This window comes from Stigmatopora nigra, chromosome 4, assembly GCF_051989575.1.
Source record: "Stigmatopora nigra isolate UIUO_SnigA chromosome 4, RoL_Snig_1.1, whole genome shotgun sequence".
NCBI classification, from domain to species: Eukaryota; Metazoa; Chordata; class Actinopteri; order Syngnathiformes; family Syngnathidae; genus Stigmatopora; species Stigmatopora nigra.
This window is the reverse complement of record NC_135511.1, coordinates 12762705-12785900: the sequence shown is the minus strand read 5'-3', so window position 1 is coordinate 12785900 and position 23196 is coordinate 12762705. Positions and strand designations below refer to the sequence as shown.

The following is a 23196-nucleotide window of genomic DNA, read 5'->3' as shown; positions in this document are numbered from 1 at the left end:
CGTCGCAAGTGAAGACGCCTCTCTGCATTCTGATTGGCTTCTGACAGAAGATGGGTGGGTCTAAAGTCTCCAGAAATGAGATGAGTGTTCCTCCTTCTATTTAGTTATTTAGTTATTTAAACTTTTGTACATTTGACAAGTAGACATTTGTGGTTACTTTTTAAAGACGTAATTATTATACACAGTACCTTCCAATTTAAAATGAAATAAATATGGTTGTAACAAGGTCATTAAAAAGTAATAAATACAAATATCTAGAAAATCCTTTTGTGCAAATATAATTTATCAAGAAACAACGTAAGATTGTTTGCAAAGGACATAACTTTACCATTAAAGTTTAAAATGCTGCAGCTAAGACTTATAGATAAATATTGATGGCATGCTTTTATTTTATGGAAGTGGTGACATTATTGATGGAGACAGTGACAAATAACAGTGACTTTTTAATTCATGTCAGAAGTCATGGACCTGGTGCACATACAAATAGAAATAAACCCATTTGGATATATAACCATCAGATTTTGTGAATACTTTTAAAACAGATTTAAGTATACAAGCATTTATCCCATTGTCGATTAATCTCTATGCATATGTTGCCGGGACCAATCACATCTAATACAGCATATACTGATCAAATACATACCAGAATGTGTAAACCAAAATGTGTCTAAAAGCTTAAACGTAACAGATAAATGTTATTTACAAAGATAAGTGAGTCAGTGTCACTATACCACAACGTGTTATTAAATTTTATCTTTCAGAGTAGCGACACATGGGTGAACCACATTCGCAGCTCATGTATTTGCTCTTCACCATCCAGTAGTGATCACCGTAGTCAAACCTGATGAAGAGATGTCATGATTTGTTGATTTCAATTATGCTTATATGAAAAAAAAAACTCTAAATTGCAAACACGCATTATTCTACCTAAATAAATCCAGTCCTGAGTTAAATAGACTGAAATAGCACTTACCCGATCTGATTGCCAGCTTTAATAGTTTTGTTGGAGAAAAAAGCAATCCTTGGGAAGCGCATATCCTGGTGCATGGTGAATACCTTCACGGCTAACAGGTTGGGCTCACAAAGATGGTTAATGAAGCGGCCAATGTTGCCAAAAAGCCTCGCGTCAATGCAATGTACGTCATCTACCTGCATAGGAAGAACATAATAACAAATATTGGATGAATGGATGGAAATTTCAAAGATATATTTACTGCATATGCAGTGCTTTGCGGATGAGTTTCTGGTGAAACTAAGGGCTGTGCTGGACAGTCTATGCATGCATCAAAGAACTCTTAAAATACTTCAAATGGTCATAAGGAAAGGAATTGTGGAGATGAAAAGGGGAACAAGGGTCAACCAACCTTATCGTTAAGAGTAAAGAGGAAAGAGTCATTCTCTCTATTGTTAGCTTCAGTGTCAGTGATGATCTCTCCAATATACCTTGATAAAATGGAAAGGAAAATGCCTTTAAATACTGTACATGTTGTAAAGTATACTATCCATTCACTTGGAAAGATTTTCCTCACTCGCAAATAAATGTTCCTTTGGGGACATCTTGCATGACTCTCACTCCCCAGCCCATTTTCATTGTTCTGAAAAGCTGGAGTTGCACTCTAGTAACAAAACGGTACAGAAAAAAAGTTCTCAGACCACTTTTATTTTGATATTATCTGGGTGACTTCACATGCAAAATATGGGAAATAAATAAAATAGACTAGTGTTTCCGATTGCCTTACCTCAATCCATTTTGAACAACGCGATTCTTGCAGGTTCTCCAGCATAGGCAGGCATGGTTACACTCAAAGAGCACTGGGGGATTCTGCTGACAGAAATCCGACAGCAGGCACCCTTCCTGCATACAGTATATGTAGAAGTTGTTGTTTAAATTGCTATGGGTGCTATAATCAGAGGAGAATGTTGTATGTGTAGACATTGTAACTTTTTCTTGCGTTGTACTTACACTATCATACCAACATTGTAGACTAAGCTGACCACATGTGCAAGTACTGGATGAACAGTCATCTGTGCAACTACAATGCTAATTGGGGAGGAAAAAACAAGATGCACAAATAATTAAATTGTATATCTGCTCAAACTGCAGATATGTATTTAAAACCACTTATCCAATTTCAGGGCTGTTTTCTATTGTTTCTTTTTCTTTTTAAACGGGTGAAATTTTACCTGCAGGTGAGTTATGTCGCTATCAATGTTAACAGGGGAAGTGACACAGTTGTCTGGTATGTATTTAAAGTTTCCGGGATATGCCTTGTCGTCAACACCATTAACACAGCTTATGGGAACGACCTCATAACCTCGAGAAATGTCCCTATAAGAGAAAAGGTTACAATGTGAAAATATAGGATGGCAATCACATATCACTTGCATTACATTGGAAATTACATTGCATAAGCCCTATTTAAATGATGTACATAATTAATCGTTTACTTGTTTTTTGTAGACTTATTATATAATCCAACATTTAAACACAATTGCCTACCTTACGAGCAACTGCTCCTCAGCATCCCCCTTGATATCTTTCAGCTTTGTGCTCGAGTTAAGGGCCATCCATACCTTTGAGCCATTGACGCAACAGTCCAAAGCGGTTTGTCCGTCCCTGTTCTTCTGATTCATATTAACTCCGTTGGACAAAAACAACCTGCAATTTAAATTGTAATCTAAGAACTCCACATATGGATGAATCTCAAACCCCAAAGTACTAATTTTCTAGTAAAACTGAAAATCTCTCTTGGGTTTTTGATGCATATTCAAATAAAGCGATAAAGGTATACTCACTTGACACACTCTAGGTGGTTTTCTCTGGCAGCCACATGAATTGGCAAGTCCCCATGAACATTGACAGAATTTTGGTCACACTTGGCATCCAACAGAGCCTGGGTGATGTCAGCACACCCCGATAAAGCTGCCCAATGCAGGCATACATTCTGTTCCTGTAAAGTGGGATAGATTTTAATCACATCTCTCACATCTATAGGACTAAAGATAATAATACAAATTGAGGCCTGAAGTCACAACAACAAAATTCAAACACAAATTCCAAATTTTTCAAAGTTTTGACACACTTCACATTGCAAAATTTCTATGATTTAACGTTTTAACTCCCAAATTCGAATGATGTTTCACATATGTCTGAAATGACCTTGTCTCTGATGTTGACATCCGTCCCTTTGGTCAGCAACAGGTAGAACACGTCCCTGCGTTTGTACTCGATTGCCCAAGTAATGGGAGTCCATCCACCAACATCCTGCTCAAGCACAAGTTACACTTCTTATGTTACACTAATAAGACATAGGCAGTGTGGCCAAGGGTAGAAACAGCTGAATATTTAAGGTATTTACAGTAGGTCCCCATTGAATGTAGTACCTGACAGTTGATGTACTTGGATGACTTGGAGAGCAGATGTTGAACAATGTCACAATGTCCAAGTTTAGACGCCAAATGCAAACAGGTAAAGCCCATTGAATCCTTATGTGGAGATACAATATCCATCAAACAAACATTGGACAACAAAAGATATTTGAAGAATTGGACCAATTCATAGAAAACGCCAGCAAGTCAATCCAACTGTAGTTGTATGTGTATCAGTATTTTTGTTTATTGAATGTATTAATACCATTTTTTTGTCGTCGTCATCTTACTCTTGCAACAGGCCACAAAATATTAACGTGGCTTGAGATAAAAATGATCTTAACGGCCATAATGTGTTAATATGTACGTCTAAGAGCATACCTTGTGGTTAACAGCAGCCCCAGCCATTATCAGGTATTTTACAGTCCCTAAATGATTATTTTCACAAGCTGCCAGTAGAGGTGTTCTCTGCTCTTCATCCAACATCTCCAAATTGGCTCCAGCCTGTAAACACACAAGTCGTAAAATGAACATATATAGGCTGACGGGCTGTATGAAAAAAAAAATGGTTGAATTATGCACATTTTAAACTGTAAATCAGTAGTTTGTAGATTGCCTGAAAGAAAAAAATGCCACTTCTACAAGTTATTCTTGCTTTTTTTTTTTGTTTGGATAGATAGCATCACATGAGTAGCAAAGTACACAGCTCAAAGGGTAAGGACATTTTTATTTGGTTCCTTTCAAGATAGAAGATTGAATCAATCATATGCAGTCCTAGTTCTTTGCATCGAGACAGCTAGGGCACTAAAATACCAAGATCTTAAATGGCTTATAGTAGTTTGGCTTTTACAAACTTGGAAAGTATAGAAACTTTGCCTCACCTGGATAAGCATATGGCAAATTTCCTCGTGCCCTTCCGCAGCAGCCGCGTGTAGCGGCGTTCGTTTGTTTTGGACATCCATGAGAAAGTTGGGGTCCTTTCCATCAACTGCAGTAGACAAAATTCGGAAATAACCATATGCTACTAAAAAAACTGTTAAATCAAATCTGCTCATAAAATAAAGAACAAATAAACATTGGACGTACCCAAGAGGCGAATGACCCTCTGGAGCTCCCCTTCCTTTGCAGAAATGTACAGTTGTTTAGTGGTGAAATTGACTTTTGTTGGTTTCAAACTACAAAAAATGTGAGACGGAATAAATGACACGTCAGTGTTTCCAAAACGATGAAATCCTACAAGTGTAAACTTACTTTTCATCATCTAGTCCCGTCAGTATATTGTCTAATGATTCATTAGGACTTCTGGCTGCAGTACTGCTGTAGCAATTGAAGAAATCCATACATTGTTATAATGCTTATTGTACTTTCTAATTGTGTATGAGGTGATTAAAAAATGAGCATGCACAATGTCATTTACTCTCTGCTCCTTTGGGGTTCGCTTGTCTTTTTAGCCCTGAGTATCTGTGTGGTGGGTTTTGGCTGGGAAGTAGGAAGTGATGGCGAAGAGGGCGGGGGTGAGGGCACTGTGACTTCTTTGACCCCACTGGCATCTTCTCCGCAGTGTGGGCAAAACCTGCGATCTTTCAAAATGGAGGCACAGCCCTTGTGAAAGCGGTGGGAAATGTTGCTATAAGGCTGACACTCCATGAAGGTACCCTGAGGGGAAATCCAGAAAAGCAATTTTAGAGACGATGTCAAGTGATTTCAGAGAGTTATTTCAGGCCAACTAACAATGCTCTGCAAATGTGATTTTCATGTAACATTTTGTTCTTGAAGGATCTTGCCATAGTTGTTATTGAAGAAGGGAGGCAGAAGTATTATGTGTGATTTTTAGGATTCTACTCACCGCAGAACAGAAGATTCCACAGCCTGGGCAGCATTGATGTTTAACCATGCTGGCCCTGTGTTTCTCACACAGAACCTGCATATGTACTACATTAGAAGGTCTCATCCTTTCATACTTAATCACATGATTTTGGCAACGATTCAACTGAAAAGACAAAACAAGGTGACGCCAATGAGTGTAGGTCATACATAAAAATAAGTATAAATTCTCCTACATGATTAAAAATGAAGTAAAATGTTACAAAGGTTTAATTACTGGATTTTTGTTAATATAAGCCGCACCTGACTATAAAACACACCCAGCAAATTTTACAGGAAAATTATTTGTTCGTAAATAAACTAAATGTGTCAGAATCTCTCATTTGTGCCTTTTTACCATTCCATCAGTGCTCTCCATGGCCATACAGGTCTGGTCATTTTCGGAAAATCTGTCCCCACAGGATGGCGTCTCCATACGACAACAACACAACGGTAACTCCTCGTCCAAGTCCGATTCGGTCACTTCAGAGAGTGCTGGTCAAAATACAAGACAATGGATGACATCTGCATATGTGTACAAAAGCTTTACAGTGATACATTGCAAGATGAATATGGGGAGTCTGTGCAATGTCCCATTTACCTGTTGATTGTGGTAAAAGTAGGTCATCCTGAACTTTTAGGTCAATACAGTCTAAATTCAGCTCTGTGTATTCAATATGGCTTGGTTCTCCAGATTGTTCATCTTTGAAAAATTCACTTCTCATAACTGAAGTTTCTTCACATTTTGTAGTAGCAGGAATAATCCCATCCACGCCGATATTTGTCACCTGCAAAAATTGAAATGCAAATACAATTTCCACGAAGCAAAAATGGTATAATAAGTTCAATGAATAAGATGAGTCATTTGATGGATCACACTTCATTGACTGAACACTGCAGTGCAGTTTCTACATTTGATAATAACCCACATTACATTTTATAATATTTATCCTCATGCTTACTTTTTCCAGTTGTTTCAGTGGCTTGGTCTTCTTTTTTGGGACAAAGTTGTACAGTCCCATCTTCCTTTTCTTCCTTTTCACAGCTATAAAAAGAAATCATATATATATATCAATAGTTACAGAGTAAAAATACTGTTAACATATTAGCTACCAGGATTGTAGATGATATGGTCTAAAATGGGGTAGAAATGGTAGATTTAAAAAATTACCTATAAAACATGTTTTGATACAATACAAATACAATATTACAAGGTAATAATGCATGTATCACAAATGTAAATGACGACTGTGAATTTTGTCAAATATAAAATACGGTTTCACACAAATCACCAAATTATGAAGGAATACCTGAGTGAGTTTTAGTCGAGGTGAAGGATACGCTCTTTTCATCATCATCTACACAACCAGAAGTGTCCATTTCTTCTAGTTCCAATTTTGCTTTACTCTTAGTGGGCTTGACAGAGAAAAACAACAGCAAATGTAGATTGGTGGTCGAGTGGTTAGCGCACCGGCCCCACAGTTCTGGGATCAAGTGTTCAATCCCACGTCGGAGCTGCCTGTGTGGAATTTGAAGGTTCTCGCTGGCCTTGCGTGGCTTTTCTCTGGGTACTCCAGTTTCCTCCCACATCCCCAAAAATGCACGACAGGCTAATTGGACACTCTAAATTGCCCCTAGGTATGGGTATGTGGGTGTGCATGATTGTCAGTCTCTGATTGGCTGGCCACCAATTCAGGGTGTCCCCCCACCACTGGCCCGAAGTCAGCTGAGATAGTCTCCAGCACCCCGCAAATGAGTATTTTCTTACCTCGCATTCATGTGCACATGCTTTTTCAATCGATGTGGACTGCTTATTTTTTAAATCGTGTGTTGGGTCGTCCGTTTCTCCGATGGAGATGGATGATGCCGCAACAACTTCTTCCTTCTGTCCAAGTTGAGCATTCAATAGATCGGATGGGTCAGGTGATCCGGAGCTTTTGGGTGGAGGGCCAGAAGGTCGGAGGCTACGGTTCCATCTCAATCCCACGTCATTTACGATGTGAAAAGGAGTCGCTTTCACTCTTGAACTGTCATTCTGCTTCAGTCGGCTTCTCACGCTTGTCCCTAAAGTATTTAAGAGTCCCACTTCTGATCCTGGACCCTCTTTAGCTCCCTTGTGGTCCATGAGTCTCCTGATGAAATACTGGTCCTTTAAAAGCAAGTATACTGTACTAGATTTTAAAGCAGTGTATCCGGCGCACTGAAAACTATTGTTGACATTCGATCGGGCTTTGTTCCTGCAGGTTTGGAAAAGTTGACCGAGTCACTCAAATTCAAGCGGAACTACCATAAACAGTGGCATATCTTAGAGAATCAAACTTTTAAGAGTTGTTAAAAAAAGGGGGGAAAGCATGCCATCACGCTCTTCGCCTTGAAATGTGAAGTTTAGGAGGATGCGAGGATGGTGTTGTTAAATTACAAGTGCAGTTGTTAGACTTGCACTTCTTCGTTTGGATTTCCGGGGGATTGCACACATTGTGCACATTGCTGCCTGCTGCTGGTTACAAATGAACGCAACAGAGCCTTACCAAAAACTACAACGTAGTAATGATAGTACTTCATATGGCCAAAAAGTTTCATTATAATTTCATCAGAGCATGAGAGGCATCTAAAATTACGTTTTCTTTTAGAGTCAGATGGTCTCCCTAGAATATATACTAGTTTCAGCTAGAACCTTGATAAGGTATGTTGTTTTGGGGTTTATAAGTAGTAGTACATTTGAGAGGATACCATAAATACTGTAAATGAATTAGAAATGTGAGGCTTTTTTGTAGGATATTTTAATTGGGTTAGTAAAATTCTAAGTCAAAACATTCGTTATTTAAAATGATCATTAAACTTTTCCACACTGTTAAATCTACAGAGTGGACTGTTTCAAAATTGAAAAATAAAAATACAGTAGATTAGGAAAACATTCTTCTGCTAAATTCTAATAAAGTAATTAGAAATCTGTTCAACAACAGATATATTTAACAAATCAAGCTCTTCCCAATAAAAACAAACCAACTCACCTTTAACATTACTATTTAAAAATATATTAAAGGAATCCTGAGCTATTCTAATTTAAAATAAATGTACGCAGAAGAAAAAAACTACAAAGTAGACTTGGAATAGGAACTAATTTTTAAGAAAACTAATCCACTTAATTGTAAGCATATATTCCACCATGATGTCATCATCCTTGTACACTTATTCATGTGTTGCAGCTCTCGTCATAGGAAGGTGGAGCCTCTGAAAAACAATCATAATCAGCCAATTAGTAAAACTCATTATGGTTTATCCCATTATTCGATACCTTTGACCTAATTGTAACAACCATTTAATAATCATGTTTCACAAACCTAGAGAAGGAATGAAAACAATCAAAACAATTATTCCGAAACCTTAATTGTGACCTTTGAATACCAAATATGTATGATCTGTGCGCTCAGCCTGAAAGAAATCCCGCCAACTCACCTTGTGGGAATTCTGTGCTCCTGTAGTCCGGAGGCAAGGAAAGTGGAGTTAACGCTGGGAAAGCAGTGTTCACATTGGAATAAGAAGTTGGAGTCCTCGTGGAAGCACTATGCGGAGTTCCTTCTGGGTTCGCGCCTGAGCGGTTCTGATGGCGGTTGGGGAAGGAGTGGCCAGGAGCATAACTAAATCCGGTTGGTGACAATTGGGAGTGCCGCTTGTTGGTGAAGCTCCCATCCGCCCGTCTCCCACCCTCGGCTCCTGGTTGGCATCCAGCCAATGTAACGTTTGGATTGTCAGAGTGTGAAAGTCTGGCGCGAGGAGCGGCGCGCGGAGTCGGTTTCGGGGCGGTGGGAGGTGGAGACGATGCGGGGGCAGAAGCTATCACGGGTGGCGTGTTTTCAACATTTGCAGAAGATAGAGAAGCTTCGTTTTGCGATGGTTGAAACCTCCTGTCCAAAGAGATATTCCCAATGTGGAGTGGTAATGTCAAAACGACTTGTGGAGACTTTAGGCTGACCTGGGCATCGAGAGATGAAGGGATTAGACATTTAAATGTATTGAACAATATCTCAATTCACCCTAATGTACTTACTAGTAGCTAAATTATATTTAAGACAAGCATGGGAATGTAAACTGTGACATGCATCATTCAAAAAGAATCAACCAATTTTTTGACATATTGCTACTGTTCCCAATCATGTATATCAATTGAATCAGTGACCATTTGAATCACGTGGGAGACAAGTTTTCTTACTTTTACGTAGTATTCGACCTTGATGAGGTCGCAACCAGCAAGATTGGACTGTGGCAGAGGAGGAACAATGATCTGCTCCTTCCACGCAAGCTCTTTGCCAGCTTTAACTCGACCACCTTCCAATTCTGCAATAGCCCTCAAGTCATGGATGGGTTTTTTTGTATGATATGTTACTCTCTGAAACAGAAGAACACATTGATTTATAGCCACAACTCATTGCAATGAACAATACACATGTTTCTTTTGATTTGGTAGTCCAACTGACAGAACATTATGTTCCTAAGACATTCTAGTTCTTGACTCAGCAACCTCAATAAGTCTTTAATTTTGTTCCAACTGTTTCAGCAACAACATTTCATCGGTCTTGTGACATCCTTTTCCTGCAAGATTGTTGGTCTGTTGTAATTTCATTTTCTCTCCTTAAAAACTTTCAGATTATTAGTTGGAAATCTAATCATTAGCCATTTTTTTTTTGCTTTAGGGGGCTTTTAGAATGTGTTGTTTTCTGACTCATGAAGTTCATTACCTCCAACAAATGTAAAAGAATCTTTACCTGTACCAAGGCAGCACTAATGTTGCCTGTACTCTTTTCAGATTTATTGTGGACAATCGCCGAAAGTTGAATAATCTGGCCTGGTATGTAACCCTTCTTGTCAGTCTGAGCTTTCAGCATCACGATGCCCGTTTTTAATAACATGTAGGTGAACTCCTGGACCACTGAGGATGAACATGGACCCTTGGTACAGATAGACAATTTCAGTCAGCAGTGATAGGAATGAGAGCTAAGGTGGACCGACCTATACATTGGTCCGTTTTAAGCCAAATAAATACAGTTCATAGCTCACCCATATTTCTGGAATCTTGTTTAAGTTCAGGGCATCCAACAAGAAGAAGGCTTTCTCTGTACTGTAGTCTTTGCAGAAGCGTGGTGTGTCAATGAAAGCTCTTATTCTGTATACTATGCTACCATAGTTGCCCCTAAATGATGTTGGAGCCGAGCCTGGAAGAAAAACATGTTTAAATGGGTATTGTACTTACAGAAAATTGTATTCATATCAGCAGTAACTTCAACCGAGTACAACAAAAAAATTAAAATGGCCAATTAAATTTCCATAGAACGTACCAGGTATAAGAAACTTGAAGGGAAATGTGTGACTTCCTGGTTTCAGAGTACCTGAGGAGGGAAACAAAGAGGTGAAGGAGACAAAGGCATCCCAAATGACAGAAACTCAAAGTTATAAATGCAGTAATGTCTTTTGAACCAAGATGTTTGGACTGAAAAATCCACTAATAGCAATGTCAACATAAACTTTGTACCTATATCTGCAACAGAAACTGTGTTGTTGAAGTATTGTTCCTCCAGCGTCCATGCTGTTTCATTGAGTTTATTGGTGATGCCACAGAAACCATTGCAGTTCACTCTGATAGCTGTAAATGGCAATAAACATCTTTGTGTGTTTACAGGATATACGGAAATAAATAAGTTAGGGATTATATCTGAATCACAGTGTCCTCTACAGCCACCCTTTAGATAAATGTGTCAGGAAAATGTTTACATTCCTTCGACTTTTAATACATTTTATTTATTGGCAAAGGCTTGGAACCCCAATTTATGAATGACATGATTATGTCTTTAAAAGGGAACAATAGCACACAACTTCTCATAACTGAGTTTTGTGAACATGTCTGTGTGCGTTATTCAAAATTTACAAATAATGACTGTGGAGATTATTTTTGAACATAATGCCCTGCAGTATTGTATCTATTGAAGTAAAACTGAGCATGTTTATTTAGTTTTATTCATTTATTTACAGAATGAATTTGCTGACTAAAAGAAGTCCTCCCACTTTGCTATTAATTCCAACACAAACCTTTAATTATTGATCACGCACACTTTTAAACATGCATATAATGATGGTTGTTGGTGTTAATGGTTTTCCATCCATTTTCTATCATTCATATAATCATGAAATAGAAAATTAATTTGCATACAATAATGGCAATTCCTTCTCCAAAATAAGGTAACCCATCTACATACTCATTCACTGGTATCATAATTCAAAACACCATTAGGTATAAAAGTATATCAATTACGTTATTGAATGTTTTCCTGAAGAACAGAATATTTTTAAAAATCTCATTACACTCAATGCTATTTATTAATTATAACTCTAATCTCTTTATCCCTGAAGTGAAACTCAAACACCTTCAAATACTAAACATTAACACATCGTTTTCTAAATATACTAATATGTTCACTAACGATTCAAAATAAACAACCAAATCAATTCCAACAAATGTTGGTTTCACTTCCTTGTTTGGCGACTCCATTTTTCCCCCCTTGTTGTAGATAAGAGCAAGATGAAACCAAGTACATACATATGATCTTTTACCTGACTCTTACCTTTACATTGTAGCTTTTGCCCCACCTTGATAGCCACAGTTCCCGAAATGGACTCGCCGGGGCTATAAAACTCCTTAGTGCTGTCGAATTTGAGCTCAAAAGAGTCAATTTTGCCCATATTTGTGGCGAAAACGGCTCGAACTAAACTGCGAGCGTCACCTGTGTGATCCAACCACTTCCAAACACGCCCCTTAGCACACATAACCACATTCTCAAGGTGGTGGCTCATGGCTGTCACCACCAAAATACTTCACTTTTTCCACCCTGCCCCAATACATAAAATCCAATTTTTTTTCACTGTTTGCTCACCATACAAGGGAGTTGAAAATTTAACAAACCAGCAAGAAGTATTATTTATCGGGCGGTCGTTGAGTGGGGAATAATTGTTACTTGCCCGTCTTGGTTCTGTTTCTTGTCGCTAGAGGGCGACATTAACATTTAAAAGCCAAGTTTTATTCGAACTAAAATAGCTACTAGATTATTAATAGTCCTTTCGAGCATTTTCTTTTTCATTTTTGAAAAGGTGACTTGGAACTTTTTTGTTGTTGCTATTGTTCGTACGTAGGTTTGATTGTGACACGTAGAAATGAAAGAGAATGGCGTTGTCCTTTCTTTTGTGGTCAGTGACACCACTTGTCACTCGTGTTTGGGCTTTATTTGAGGCGTAAAGAACTAAATAATTATAGGTATAACTCTTTATAAGGCCAGGGTCTATTTTTAGGAAAATAATTTTTTTTTTTTAAATAGCACATTACATACACTGTCGTGGACATCACCTGTTGAGTCATAAAAGACACAATACAAGCATTTGCCAGATAGTTTCTGCCTTTATGACCCAAAATGAGATTTCCAGATGTAAACATTTAGCCTCAATTATATAAGTATTAATATTAGTGATAAATATGTCATTAGTAATGAATATAATTCATGTAAATATGAATCACTGTTGACATATTTTATATAAAGGTAATGAGTAAAAACAAATACACTGGGTATGCCAATATCACACTAAAGTGATTTTTTTTTAAATTTTATAGTATTTAAATCAGTATTGACAACAAAATACATTGTGCTAATGCTCAACTTTCAGTGCAATAGTTGTCCATTCATTTTGACTGGGAGGGTGGCAGCAATTAAAATTAAATGTGTCCATAATTGTCACAGTCTGTAGTGTTATGGAAACAATGAGAACCTATGAAGCTGCATAGAAATGGTCTTATCTTGAAAACATTTTGAACTGCAGTTAAGACTAAACAGCATGAAGAAACACAAATTGGAGACCTGGGAAACTGGAGTGACAGGTATCCACAATTCAAATGCAGATATCTGTAATTTACACAATAGGTGAATTGCAGATGTCGTCCTCACACAAAAACATCAAAAGATGGTTTTCATTGAAACTGCCAGAATACAAGGGTACCCAGTGTTTAGCATTGCCTTAAGTTATTTCTTCCAAAGTTGAATCCCAATGTCACATAAATACATGATTGATACTTATGTAATGAGTTTAGTGCAGTGATCACCCTCTAAAGAAAAAATACTCAAAATTTCTTTTAATTTATTCATGATTTTTTATTTTTTTGCACTGATGACTACTGAAACACAAAAATACATCGTTCTGGTTTCACACTTGAGTACAAAAATATTGACAATGAAAAGAATGACGTCAAAAGCTGGAAAACCAACAGAAACATTCATAGGAAGAAATCTCTATAGAAATGTTTATACAAATAAACAAACAGGCTCATGTTTGTGGGACTACATCTTGCTATATTTACAGTCAGCCTCAATTTAAATGCATCCTTTGGATCTCAGATAGGTGTAGTTGGGGTGGAGGCTGTGGTGGGAACATTTACAGGGTGAAGGCTGAGATCCATGGATGGAGTTTCCTCAGGCACTGGAGGACTCTTCTTCTGGGCTTCTATTTTCTCTAGGAGTTGGCTGTGTAGTTCCTTCACAGGATCACTGCTCTGTATTTTTTTCCATAACAAAACCAATGATTAAGCCAAGCTCAAACTGCCTGTTATACAAGTCAAACTTGGGCTACAATGTCTACCAGAAATTGACTGAAAATGTAAGCCAAACCTGTTTAGGTGGTTCCAAAGTTTTGACCAAAGTTTCCATATGTGATGGCAAAACCTTGTGATGGAGATGCAGTAGCATACGTAGAATGTGTCTGTGGACGTTTTCTTTACTGTAGAAATATGAGCATAAAAAAATAAAAATACAGTAATACAGGGTCAAAGGTCGATAAACTTCTGCTAATTTTAGTGCTATAGGATCAGGTAACAAATGATTATTGCTAGTGTTTAATGGGGGAAAGCTCTGGTAAAGTCTAGGGTTAAAAAGGGCAAACCTGGAAAAAGTAGTCAATAGGAAGCCATCAAAAACGACTGAACAAAATTCTTCTCCCCCAAACTCGTCCGAGAGCAGCGTGAGGTGTCCCGTCAGCAAATGCAGGAAAATGTCACCAAAAGCCATATCGTTGTAGGTCTCCACTTAAGAAAAAACAGACAGATCATTTCATAATACCCAGTACAATTTAATTGAATTAAAGACAAATGGTTTTATAGCTTATAGTTTTTAACTGATCTTAATACCTTCAAGTAAGTACAAGATCAATTCAAAATGTTATGCACCCTCTTTCACTGTTTTTAAGAAAACATGGTGGATTCTCACCGAGGGCAGGCAGTAACCTTTGTAAGGCATTCTTGTTTCTCAGCTTGGCGATGTGAAGGATGTAATAGAGGCCCATTTCACAGGCCACTCTATTCTCCTGCAGGTATCTAAGGCAGAATCAGCAGAGGATGATTGCATAATTGATTCATCATTTTTCAAGCTAAGTATAGGTACAAATAAGTATCTGATCTACTACAGAAAGTGCACACTTTTGTAGTTGTAAACACAAAAATTGTGCACACCTCTAAATACGTTCATGAGTTACTGAGTATTTTTCATTAACTTACTGAATAATTGTATTTTGTGGGTGAATACATTTTACCTTCGACTGTAAAATTTTACCTGGTAAAGGCATCTGGTAAAGTGGTAGGATAGGAAAGCGAGGTCTTCTCTTCACTGGGAAGTTTCTGGTCAACAGTGAAAGTATGGTCATCCACAACTACAGACATCATGGCAGGGAGAAAGCGGGTCATGAGCTCCAAATCCTGAGTTAACAGTACAAAAAAAACTATCAGAAAAAAAATTTTAAAGGCAAGAATTGTGCAACATGTGGTACAACAATTGCAAATACCAGACGAGGTTCTTTGAACACTTGACTGTCAATCATATCCCACGCTCCTTGACCAAGAGAGAGCATCCTCAGAAGCAACATCAGATCAGAGCTATCCTGATGACAAAATGACATCCTTAAGTTATACTAATTGAAATCAAGTTCATCACAAGTTCCATATTTATCATTTCTTTCAAAACAGACATTTCTTTCATTTAAAACTGCTCTGATTTTAATGAAGGTTGGCAAAAGAATGAAATGCTTAATCCCTCAACTCAAGCTCATTATTCATAGCGGGTGAAATTTGGCTAATTGAAGAACAGCTGGCTCACCCTCGGTAGAGCATCCTGACTAAGAAGCTCTTGTAGGTTCCTCATGATTGTCAGCACCAGAGTGTTGGATGCAAATGGGTCACAGAGGATCATAGATAGGTCCCTAAAAGTATAGGTCGCTATCAATTTATATCCAAAAGAAAGAAAAAAGGTGCTTAGCCATGTCCGCTATTTTTTTTTTACCCAAGTACTTCTTCTTGACCTTTCTTGACCCCATCTAAGAACCCTTGCAACTCTCTTGCACGTTTTCCATCCACAAACTTCTCCCGAATGCAGGCATCTAAACACCATGTGAACTGTGGCAAATAAAAAAGTTAAACAATTAAAAGAAATATACTTTGACCTAAGTTGCAGCATCTCCCTGTCCTCTTGTTAAGAGAGAAATCTCTTTGTACCTTGTGGCAGGGGTCAACGGAACAGATTTCACTGATGTCCAAGTCATGAAGAGACATTAGCAGTTCTGCTCTAAGAGTACAGTAGTGGACATTTCGAGTCCGTAGGAACAGTGTTCGTAAAAACTGTAAAACCATATCATAAAGCTTTACATTCTTCCCAATCATCTGGGTTAGCTTCAGGACCACCTACAATGCACACATGAAAAGAAAACAATTAAACAGCTGTGTTGGATATTGATTTCATGTAATGTGACAATTTACATACCTCGCCTTGACGTCGCAATTTTGGAGATGGGCTGAAGAAATTATGTAGAATAGAGAGATCGCTGCTGAATAGAGCTGCTTCTTTTTCCACAATATACTGCTTCAGGAGAGGCGAAACCTCATCCCCAAATAGGGCCTGGTTGTCCTGCCAGATTTGCCTTTTCACCTCCACAGCACACACTTTGTAAAGCTCCTTGTCTGCCATGACCATCTTCAGTTTCTTTTCAGGTACCTGGAGGTGTTCACAGTTAGTGAGATGATGCTTTTTTTTCAAGCATCGGGGTTATGGTAGTAATGTACATAATACTATCTTCTTAATTGATTTTAACTGTGTAGACTGTCAGTGTTCATCTTCCCAGTTAAAATGAATTGAGATCATCTTGCCTCTTTTTTTATTGATCGACACATTTCCATGCTATTAATACTCAACATGGTGCAAACACAGACCTTGGGTAGATGTTTTAGCACTTGCATCACCACTGGTTGAATGGATGGCATTTTGACCAGTGGAAAGCTTTTCTCTAGTAACTCTTCAAGCTTCCCATATCTGCAAATATATGGAAAAATAAACGCATCATGGCAGATTTGTTCAGAATTTCACTTCAGCTTCCCAAATTCCTCCTACCTGTCCTCCTCTTTGCCTTCGGCAATAGTAGCCACTCGTTCTAGTAACTTTTCACGAAGTTCATCAAAGACGGATTGATGAAACTCCAATCGGGGTGTTCCGTGTAGATCCAGGAAGGGAAGGGCAGACTGGAGAGTTGGCAACAAGATGCCATTTTCCATCTACAGTCATAAGAGCATTTATTTGAGTTATTGAAGTTATTTTTTTAGATAATAATTAATTGAGACAATTACTCTATTTATAGAAGCATAATTTACAATGGGGCGTGTCTTGCCTACAACATCAGTGGGACTCAGCATAACGAGGTCCGCGCAGCAGATAGTGTAAATATGATTGTTGTTACATAGTCATAAAAATGAGCACACCCCAGTACTTTGTGTATTGAATAATTATGGAATAAATAGGCTTAATTCATAATACAATTCCTAATTGTTTGCTGTGTGTACATATCCTTTTTTCCAACGCATATAACAACAAACCAAACGGCAAGCAAGTCGGTCGGTTTATCTTACTATACACTGGGCGATATATAATTCGAAACTGGCATACATTTATGAACACGATTAGCTTCACTTCTTTTTATAATCTAAAATAAATGGTATTGACTCCATGTGAAAGACTCGTTACCTGAAATTGATCAATGGCTTTCAGTGGCTCGGTGCAGTTGGTGAGAGTTTCTTTCAGGTCCTCGCCGTTCGAAATCCCGAGCTCAGGTAAACCCCCAAACATTTTCGTTTCCATTTATACATCGATTTTAGAATTCTAAATGAGAAGAACTCTGTATCACAGTTTTTGAGAACCAAAGGTTTCCGCCTATCAGGTCGTTCGTGGTTACTTCTTAAACAGTTCGTCAGAAACTAATAGGAAATGATGGTTCCGCCATATGTATGTGTGTCATTGTTTTCAAATTTTCATGGAAAACAAAAACAATCTCCATCACGTTTAAAAAATCTAGAAATTTGAATTTCTTGAAAATAAAATAAGAGTCAATTAAGAATCAAATTGAACCCCCAAAGTGTAATTGCCGAGTGTGGGTGACCTCAGACAAAGAATAGGGAGGCCAACTATTGAATCCAATTTAAAAACTAACCAGATGTTAGGTTAATTATTTACATTTGTATAATTTATTTTTTGTTCAATCTAGTTTTTGGACTGGCCAGTTTTTAGATTTTTTCCCCCCACAGAAACACGTCATTAAAACCAATGCCAATAATTTGTGCATTCATTCATTGAATGTTAGAGCAACCATTCCCGTGGGTGAGCAAGTGTGTGTATGTGTGTGTGTGTGTGATTACACAAACAGAACTTGGGGGTGACTGGTCTGTGGAGTTGGGTGGTGGGTGGTAGGGTGACACAAATGGCTGAGAGGTTAAGAGGTCGCCAACATATTTCTGAAATACACAAATAAATCAAAAGTGTCTATACACAGCAGTCCAACCAGCCACACAATGTTTCTTCTCCAAACAACATTGATCACTCTTCCAATGAGTCAGAAACTGCAAAAACTACCATTCAAAAATGGATTATCTATTTTTCAGGTTTGTCTACTTTCTTGTATTTTTGAGTCCAATTTCTTTGGATTCACATTTCTTTTCAGTAATTCACCCTTCCATTGACAAAAGGCATTCTAATGTGCCGTGAACTTGAATTTTTTGGTTATTATTTTCCTAACTGTAATCAGTGGTAGATTCCAACAATGTGTTGTATTATTGACATTACTTCTTTAAACATCTCTCACTCAACCTTGGTTTCGAATCTAAAGCAGGTTCCCTCAAGTTAATACTTCCCATTAGCAATTCTACTTACTGTATGATGATACTTTTATGGTCGTGTTCTTCTGACATTGTGCTAGTAAATACACCCCCCCACCCCCCGTCCCAAAAACCAAATGTTGTGTAAAACTACACACAGATCGGCTGAGTTTGCAAACTGAAAGTCCGAGGGCACACAGAGGGCATTCACACCTTGTTAAGTTTTACAACGGGTGCATTTGTTAGTCCCAAGCATCGATTGCTCCAACGACTTGTTGGTCTCAGCTTTGAAGTGACCTTCCTTCTCAAATTAGGTGTGGAAGAAATGCATTTTTCCACTGTGGTCAGTGGGAATAGAAACGTGTTAAGTGGTCTTGCTGTTTTACAAGGACACAGTAAAATCACAAACCAAGTTTATAACCGAATGTTTCATTTTGTACAGTCATTGGAATGAAACCTGTCAAATTTCAGGATAATCACAAAATCTGCTTCTTTTCAGACATAATCTAAAAACAATAGGACAATGTGATGGCTTTAAAATAGAATCCCCAAAAAACTACCATAAAAATTATAGTAAAAAGTGATACTACACTGCACTGTTTATCATACAATAATACAATTACTCTATAAACAAATGGTAAATGTGTAATGTATCTTAATTCATAGGCTGTTGTGCTATATGTTCAGTATTGAGACCGTAAGTCTTGACTTGAGGGTTCAGATGGCTTAATAAGTAGCTGATAAATGAGTCCTCAAGTTTTTCACTTTTGGTTTGATCATTCATAAAGTGGACCACCCAGTGCTGAATCTTTGCCTCTATTTTTGCAGGGTCAGAAAAGGGAGGCCAGTTGCTCTTTATGGTGGAGTTCTTTACGACCAGGTCAGAGCTGGTTATGGAGCAACACTTGTTACTGCAGTTGGAGGAGTCCCCTTCCCTAAATGGGATTTTCTGTTTGGAGTTAGCTTGTTCTAACATTGATTTTACTAGTTTGCTCCCATTGCCCAAAAACATTTAACATTTAGGAATATAAATGTATTTTTTGTGAGATTGAAAATATTTTGCAGGAACCAATCTTTTGTGGATTCTGGCATTCCTGAAGTGTGAAGTTCCCTGCGTTTTTTTTTTCAACAGGATTATTCAATTTCCTCGCACACCGGGTTAATTAAATGCTCGTAAGGGTCAATGTGAGAGTAGATTGCTGTTTGTTTACATGTGCGTTGTGATTGGCTGGTGACTAGTCCCCTTGCCCAAAGTCAGCTGAGATAGGCTCAAGCTCACTCTCTTTAAAAAAGGTGGGACAGAAACAGCAAGAATATCTATATTTATATTATATATAGGTATATTTCCTATTAGTCATTGATGATGTAGTCAGTTACTTTTTTGTATAGTAGTGCTTTTGCTAATTTTAAAATCCGACACATCTTTGCAGATCCTCTTTGTGCCAATAGCTATAGAGAATAGGTAGATATAATAGATTATACCAATTTTCTATATTGAGCTAGGTCAGGGTTAGGTTGATTTTTGTCATAGCAACCATTTGTTTCTCATCTCCTCGCATTTATCTCCGCAAAAGAAAGACTACTGTAAATTAAACTAATCCTGGGATGTGGATTGCAAATTATGCAAGGTTGAATCAGGCCTTTTGTCGACATGATTTGTCTTAATGTGAACCAGAAGTGTGACCGGTTAACATAAGATGAAAGGGAAGTGCAGCGGTAGTAGTGGGAGGAGTTTTCTTGCCACACCCATGTCTACACACTTTTAAATACAATGCCGCGGAAATGATCCCGAAAGCTAGGTAGGAGGGTCCATTTGCTCTTCTAATTGAGGCAAATCATGTGTAATTAAGGTAACATTTTTGGAAAAAAATCATTGCAATTTTCCATCTTGGGGGGAAAGTGATTGTTCTGACAATCTGCAATAGTTTTTAGGCCTTCCCTGTCAACATTTAAACAAGAAGAAAAGAGGAAAAAGCAGATTCAGACTAACGCCGAAACCTTTCAAAGCAAAGATTTTGCACATAGAGATCAATCCTATTTTGATACTGCTGGATACGTGAATTAATTTGGACTACAATGGATGTGGCCAAGCGGATCTTTGAGGATTTCCATGGATTTTTCCAAGAGGATTTCAACACTCGTCAACGGGATGAGATTTTTGATACCCGTGAAGCCAAAACTCAGTGTTGATTCCAAAGACTGGTATGGTGGATGGGCTGCTTTATTGTGCTAAATTTCCTGCACCCATTTGGGATATCTTTCCTCAAAAACCCACTTCTTGACCAGTTTCATCAGAAAAAGAAAATGTATGGAATAAACCAACATTGTATTTACCTGTAAGTCTAATGTAATTGTGATTGTAATATTTTGGCCACCGCCATGGCTGCCCTCCTTCAAAAAATATTTGATTTTAATCACTGCTGTTAAAAAAAAAATTCTTTCTGCAGATCATTTCAGTTTTTCATGCTCTGGAGCCATGCTAAGGTAAGAATATGAAAAAAAATCCTTTCAGTTTTTTTTTAGATTTCATCTTCCACTAAAATGACCAAAGAACAGCTCTTTTGACTAGTTTGATTTTTCCATTCAAAAGTTATTTTACCCATGTTTGAATAACCTGAGAAATCGGCTAAATCCCAGATTAGAAAGAAAGCATTACAGATTGTATTTTTCACTTTACAAAAAAGGGGGAGAATCACCCGTCTCCTAATTTTAACCAGTACGTGAGGACACAGGGTGCAGTGACGGACCAGGTCAGCCGCAGACAGGTCAGGATTTACCAGCTCTACAGCCGAACCAGTGCAAAACACGTCCAGATTCAGGGCAAAAGAGTCACCGCCACAGCCGAGGATGGAAATGTCTACGGTAAAAGTCATTTCCCAAAAGTCATTCTGATCCATACACCTGCATGAAACTATCTATACTCACATTCTTAAGTTTTTTTGAATATACTGTTTAACTCAAAGCAAACACTTCCAATTTCACTCTAAAGAACCGTTTTAATAGATTTTTTATTTTTGCTCAATAGCTCATATAAATAAATACCTGTTTTGGATATTTAACTTGTTTATCAAATAGAAATTATGATCCATTGGGTTTCTAGTCACAAGGCTCCTGCCGGGCAGCCTTTGTCCTTAGCCACAGCTAGGGTTCACCTCCAGCCAGCACGAAAAAAACCCAACCCCCGTGGCATGTTAATGCAAGCTAGTGTATCAGCAGAATCCATGAAGTCATCGTCTGGCAAATTAGAGGCTGATTGGCAAAGTCATTTGTTACGATGGGCCCAATACACAAGCTTGTTGTTATTACCACCTGCCACAATTTGCAGTAAGTTAAATTGCGAATTGCGAATGTATATTCTACAAGAGCCCCCTTTCACTGACGACATTTTCTTAATCAAGTAGCCTAGCCTAAGAGGAAAGGCAATTTATTTCGTTTATGGGATTGCTACAAGCACAAGTGACTTAATTGATTGTGCTTTGTTTGATTTTGTTTAGATCCACTGTTATCAATGGTTTGATCACTTTATATTTAAAAAAAAATCATCAATTTTCTTTGAACTGTATGTTGTATTTACCGGCTTTGTGATTGGTGTAATATGTATTTTTTTATTTTGTTTGCAGCTCGTCTCTTTGTTGAAACAGATACGTTTGGCAGTCGGGTCAGGATAAAAGGTGCAGAAAGTGGACGCTACCTCTGTATGAACCGGAAGGGAAAACTTGTTGGAAAGGTAGTAGTTTAAATAACCGTACGACATTTAGTAGTTCATATCGAAAATCTATCCACTTATCAATAAAACAGTGGACCATGTTGCTCATATTGTAAGCTAAACAAATCAGCATTTAAAATCAAAGTAGATATCAAACTAAAAATTTTACAATATACATTAGGCAAACACATTGGTGCATCAAAAAATAACATTTGGACTTCTGAAATGGACCTGTAGAGAGTAGAACATTTCATCCAACTGTAATTTGGGAAAAACATGCTTTGGTATCACAAATGAATCACTTGCTGTTGCTATCCACTAATAATTTACTGTGAAAAATATATTTTAAAGAATCTTCTAACATTAAAAAAAAACCTCTCTCTCTCTCTCTCTCTCTCTCTCTCCCCCATCCATATACAGCGCAGGGGTTTTAGCAGAGACTGTATCTTCACAGAGATTGTACTGGAGAACAATTACACAGCTTTCCAGAATGCCAAGTACAAACGCTGGTATGTTGCTTTCACAAGAAAAGGGAGACCCATCAAGGCATCTAAAACAAGAGAGAATCAGAGAGAAGTCCATTTTATCAAAAGGCTCCACACTGGTTCACCTCCCTTTCCCAATGCTGACCAAAGCAAACATTTCGATTTCATTCGATTTCCAGCTACACGTCGCGCCAAAAGGAATAAGACGTCACGAAAGTTGGCAGCGAGAAAAAAAGGGAACTGACTACAGCCTTCACTTTGGAAAACATCACTCTTCTGTTTTTGTATATTATCAAATGTAAAATATGGTCACCATGTCTTATAATAATAAATGCTCTTTTGTAAATATTTTACTGAAAGGGATTAAACCAATTTAAGTATTCTATATTCAGTGTTCTTATTACTGTAATAATGCTGCACTGTTTTTCTAAGGGACACAATATGCACGATTACGTGTAAGGGAAAATGAAGTAGTAAGACTTGGTCATGTATGTCCAATGGTCTTTGTGTGCATTAAAAATGTCTGGGAAACAGACATCTTCAATTTTTCATGTATTTATTTG

The 23196-nt window shown here is 37.8% G+C and overlaps 4 protein-coding genes across 6 annotated transcripts; 1 reads left to right on the top strand and 3 right to left on the bottom strand.

The window, feature by feature from the left end:
- Positions 1-350: 350 nt before the first annotated feature.
- On the bottom strand, positions 351-7346 carry LOC144196040 (histone-lysine N-methyltransferase EHMT1-like). 2 transcript variants are annotated; one of them, XM_077716014.1, is made up of 22 exons: positions 7001-7346; positions 6543-6648; positions 6195-6277; positions 5834-6020; positions 5591-5727; positions 5216-5359; positions 4787-5025; positions 4621-4686; positions 4456-4544; positions 4251-4357; positions 3751-3873; positions 3385-3486; positions 3161-3265; positions 2797-2951; positions 2501-2659; positions 2185-2329; positions 1964-2041; positions 1740-1855; positions 1530-1616; positions 1365-1443; positions 974-1149; positions 351-841 (listed from the first exon to the last, which is right to left on the bottom strand). In XM_077716014.1, exons 2-22 carry the CDS (start codon positions 6610-6612, stop codon positions 751-753), a joined length of 2538 nt encoding a protein of 845 aa, XP_077572140.1. In that variant the 5' UTR covers positions 6613-6648; positions 7001-7346; the 3' UTR covers positions 351-750. The 2 variants fall into 2 exon arrangements, with proteins under 2 accessions (XP_077572140.1, XP_077572141.1); XM_077716015.1 differs by having other exon boundaries at positions 4621-4683.
- Positions 7347-8234: 888 nt separating this feature from the next.
- Positions 8235-12355, bottom strand: LOC144196045 (arrestin domain-containing protein 1-like). Its single transcript, XM_077716021.1, has 8 exons — positions 11847-12355; positions 10760-10870; positions 10566-10616; positions 10288-10442; positions 9996-10178; positions 9443-9619; positions 8689-9205; positions 8235-8463 (listed from the first exon to the last, which is right to left on the bottom strand). Exons 1-8 carry the CDS (start codon positions 12073-12075, stop codon positions 8426-8428), a joined length of 1461 nt encoding a protein of 486 aa, XP_077572147.1. The 5' UTR covers positions 12076-12355; the 3' UTR covers positions 8235-8425.
- Positions 12356-13393: 1038 nt separating this feature from the next.
- Positions 13394-17521, bottom strand: LOC144196071 (negative elongation factor B-like). Its single transcript, XM_077716064.1, has 13 exons — positions 17319-17521; positions 16692-16852; positions 16514-16613; positions 16068-16298; positions 15803-15988; positions 15591-15703; positions 15408-15510; positions 15097-15192; positions 14868-15010; positions 14526-14632; positions 14203-14344; positions 13932-14040; positions 13394-13816 (listed from the first exon to the last, which is right to left on the bottom strand). Exons 1-13 carry the CDS (start codon positions 17430-17432, stop codon positions 13658-13660), a joined length of 1764 nt encoding a protein of 587 aa, XP_077572190.1. The 5' UTR covers positions 17433-17521; the 3' UTR covers positions 13394-13657.
- A 2183-nt stretch (positions 17522-19704) lies between these two features.
- On the top strand, positions 19705-23150 carry LOC144196059 (fibroblast growth factor 17-like). Of its 2 annotated transcripts, none has more exons than XM_077716048.1 (5): positions 19705-20778; positions 20890-20926; positions 21160-21304; positions 22063-22169; positions 22569-23150. In XM_077716048.1, exons 1-5 carry the CDS (start codon positions 20654-20656, stop codon positions 22875-22877), a joined length of 723 nt encoding a protein of 240 aa, XP_077572174.1. In that variant the 5' UTR covers positions 19705-20653; the 3' UTR covers positions 22878-23150. The 2 variants fall into 2 exon arrangements, with proteins under 2 accessions (XP_077572174.1, XP_077572173.1); XM_077716047.1 differs by having other exon boundaries at positions 21127-21304.
- The last annotated feature ends 46 nt before the right edge of the window (positions 23151-23196 follow it).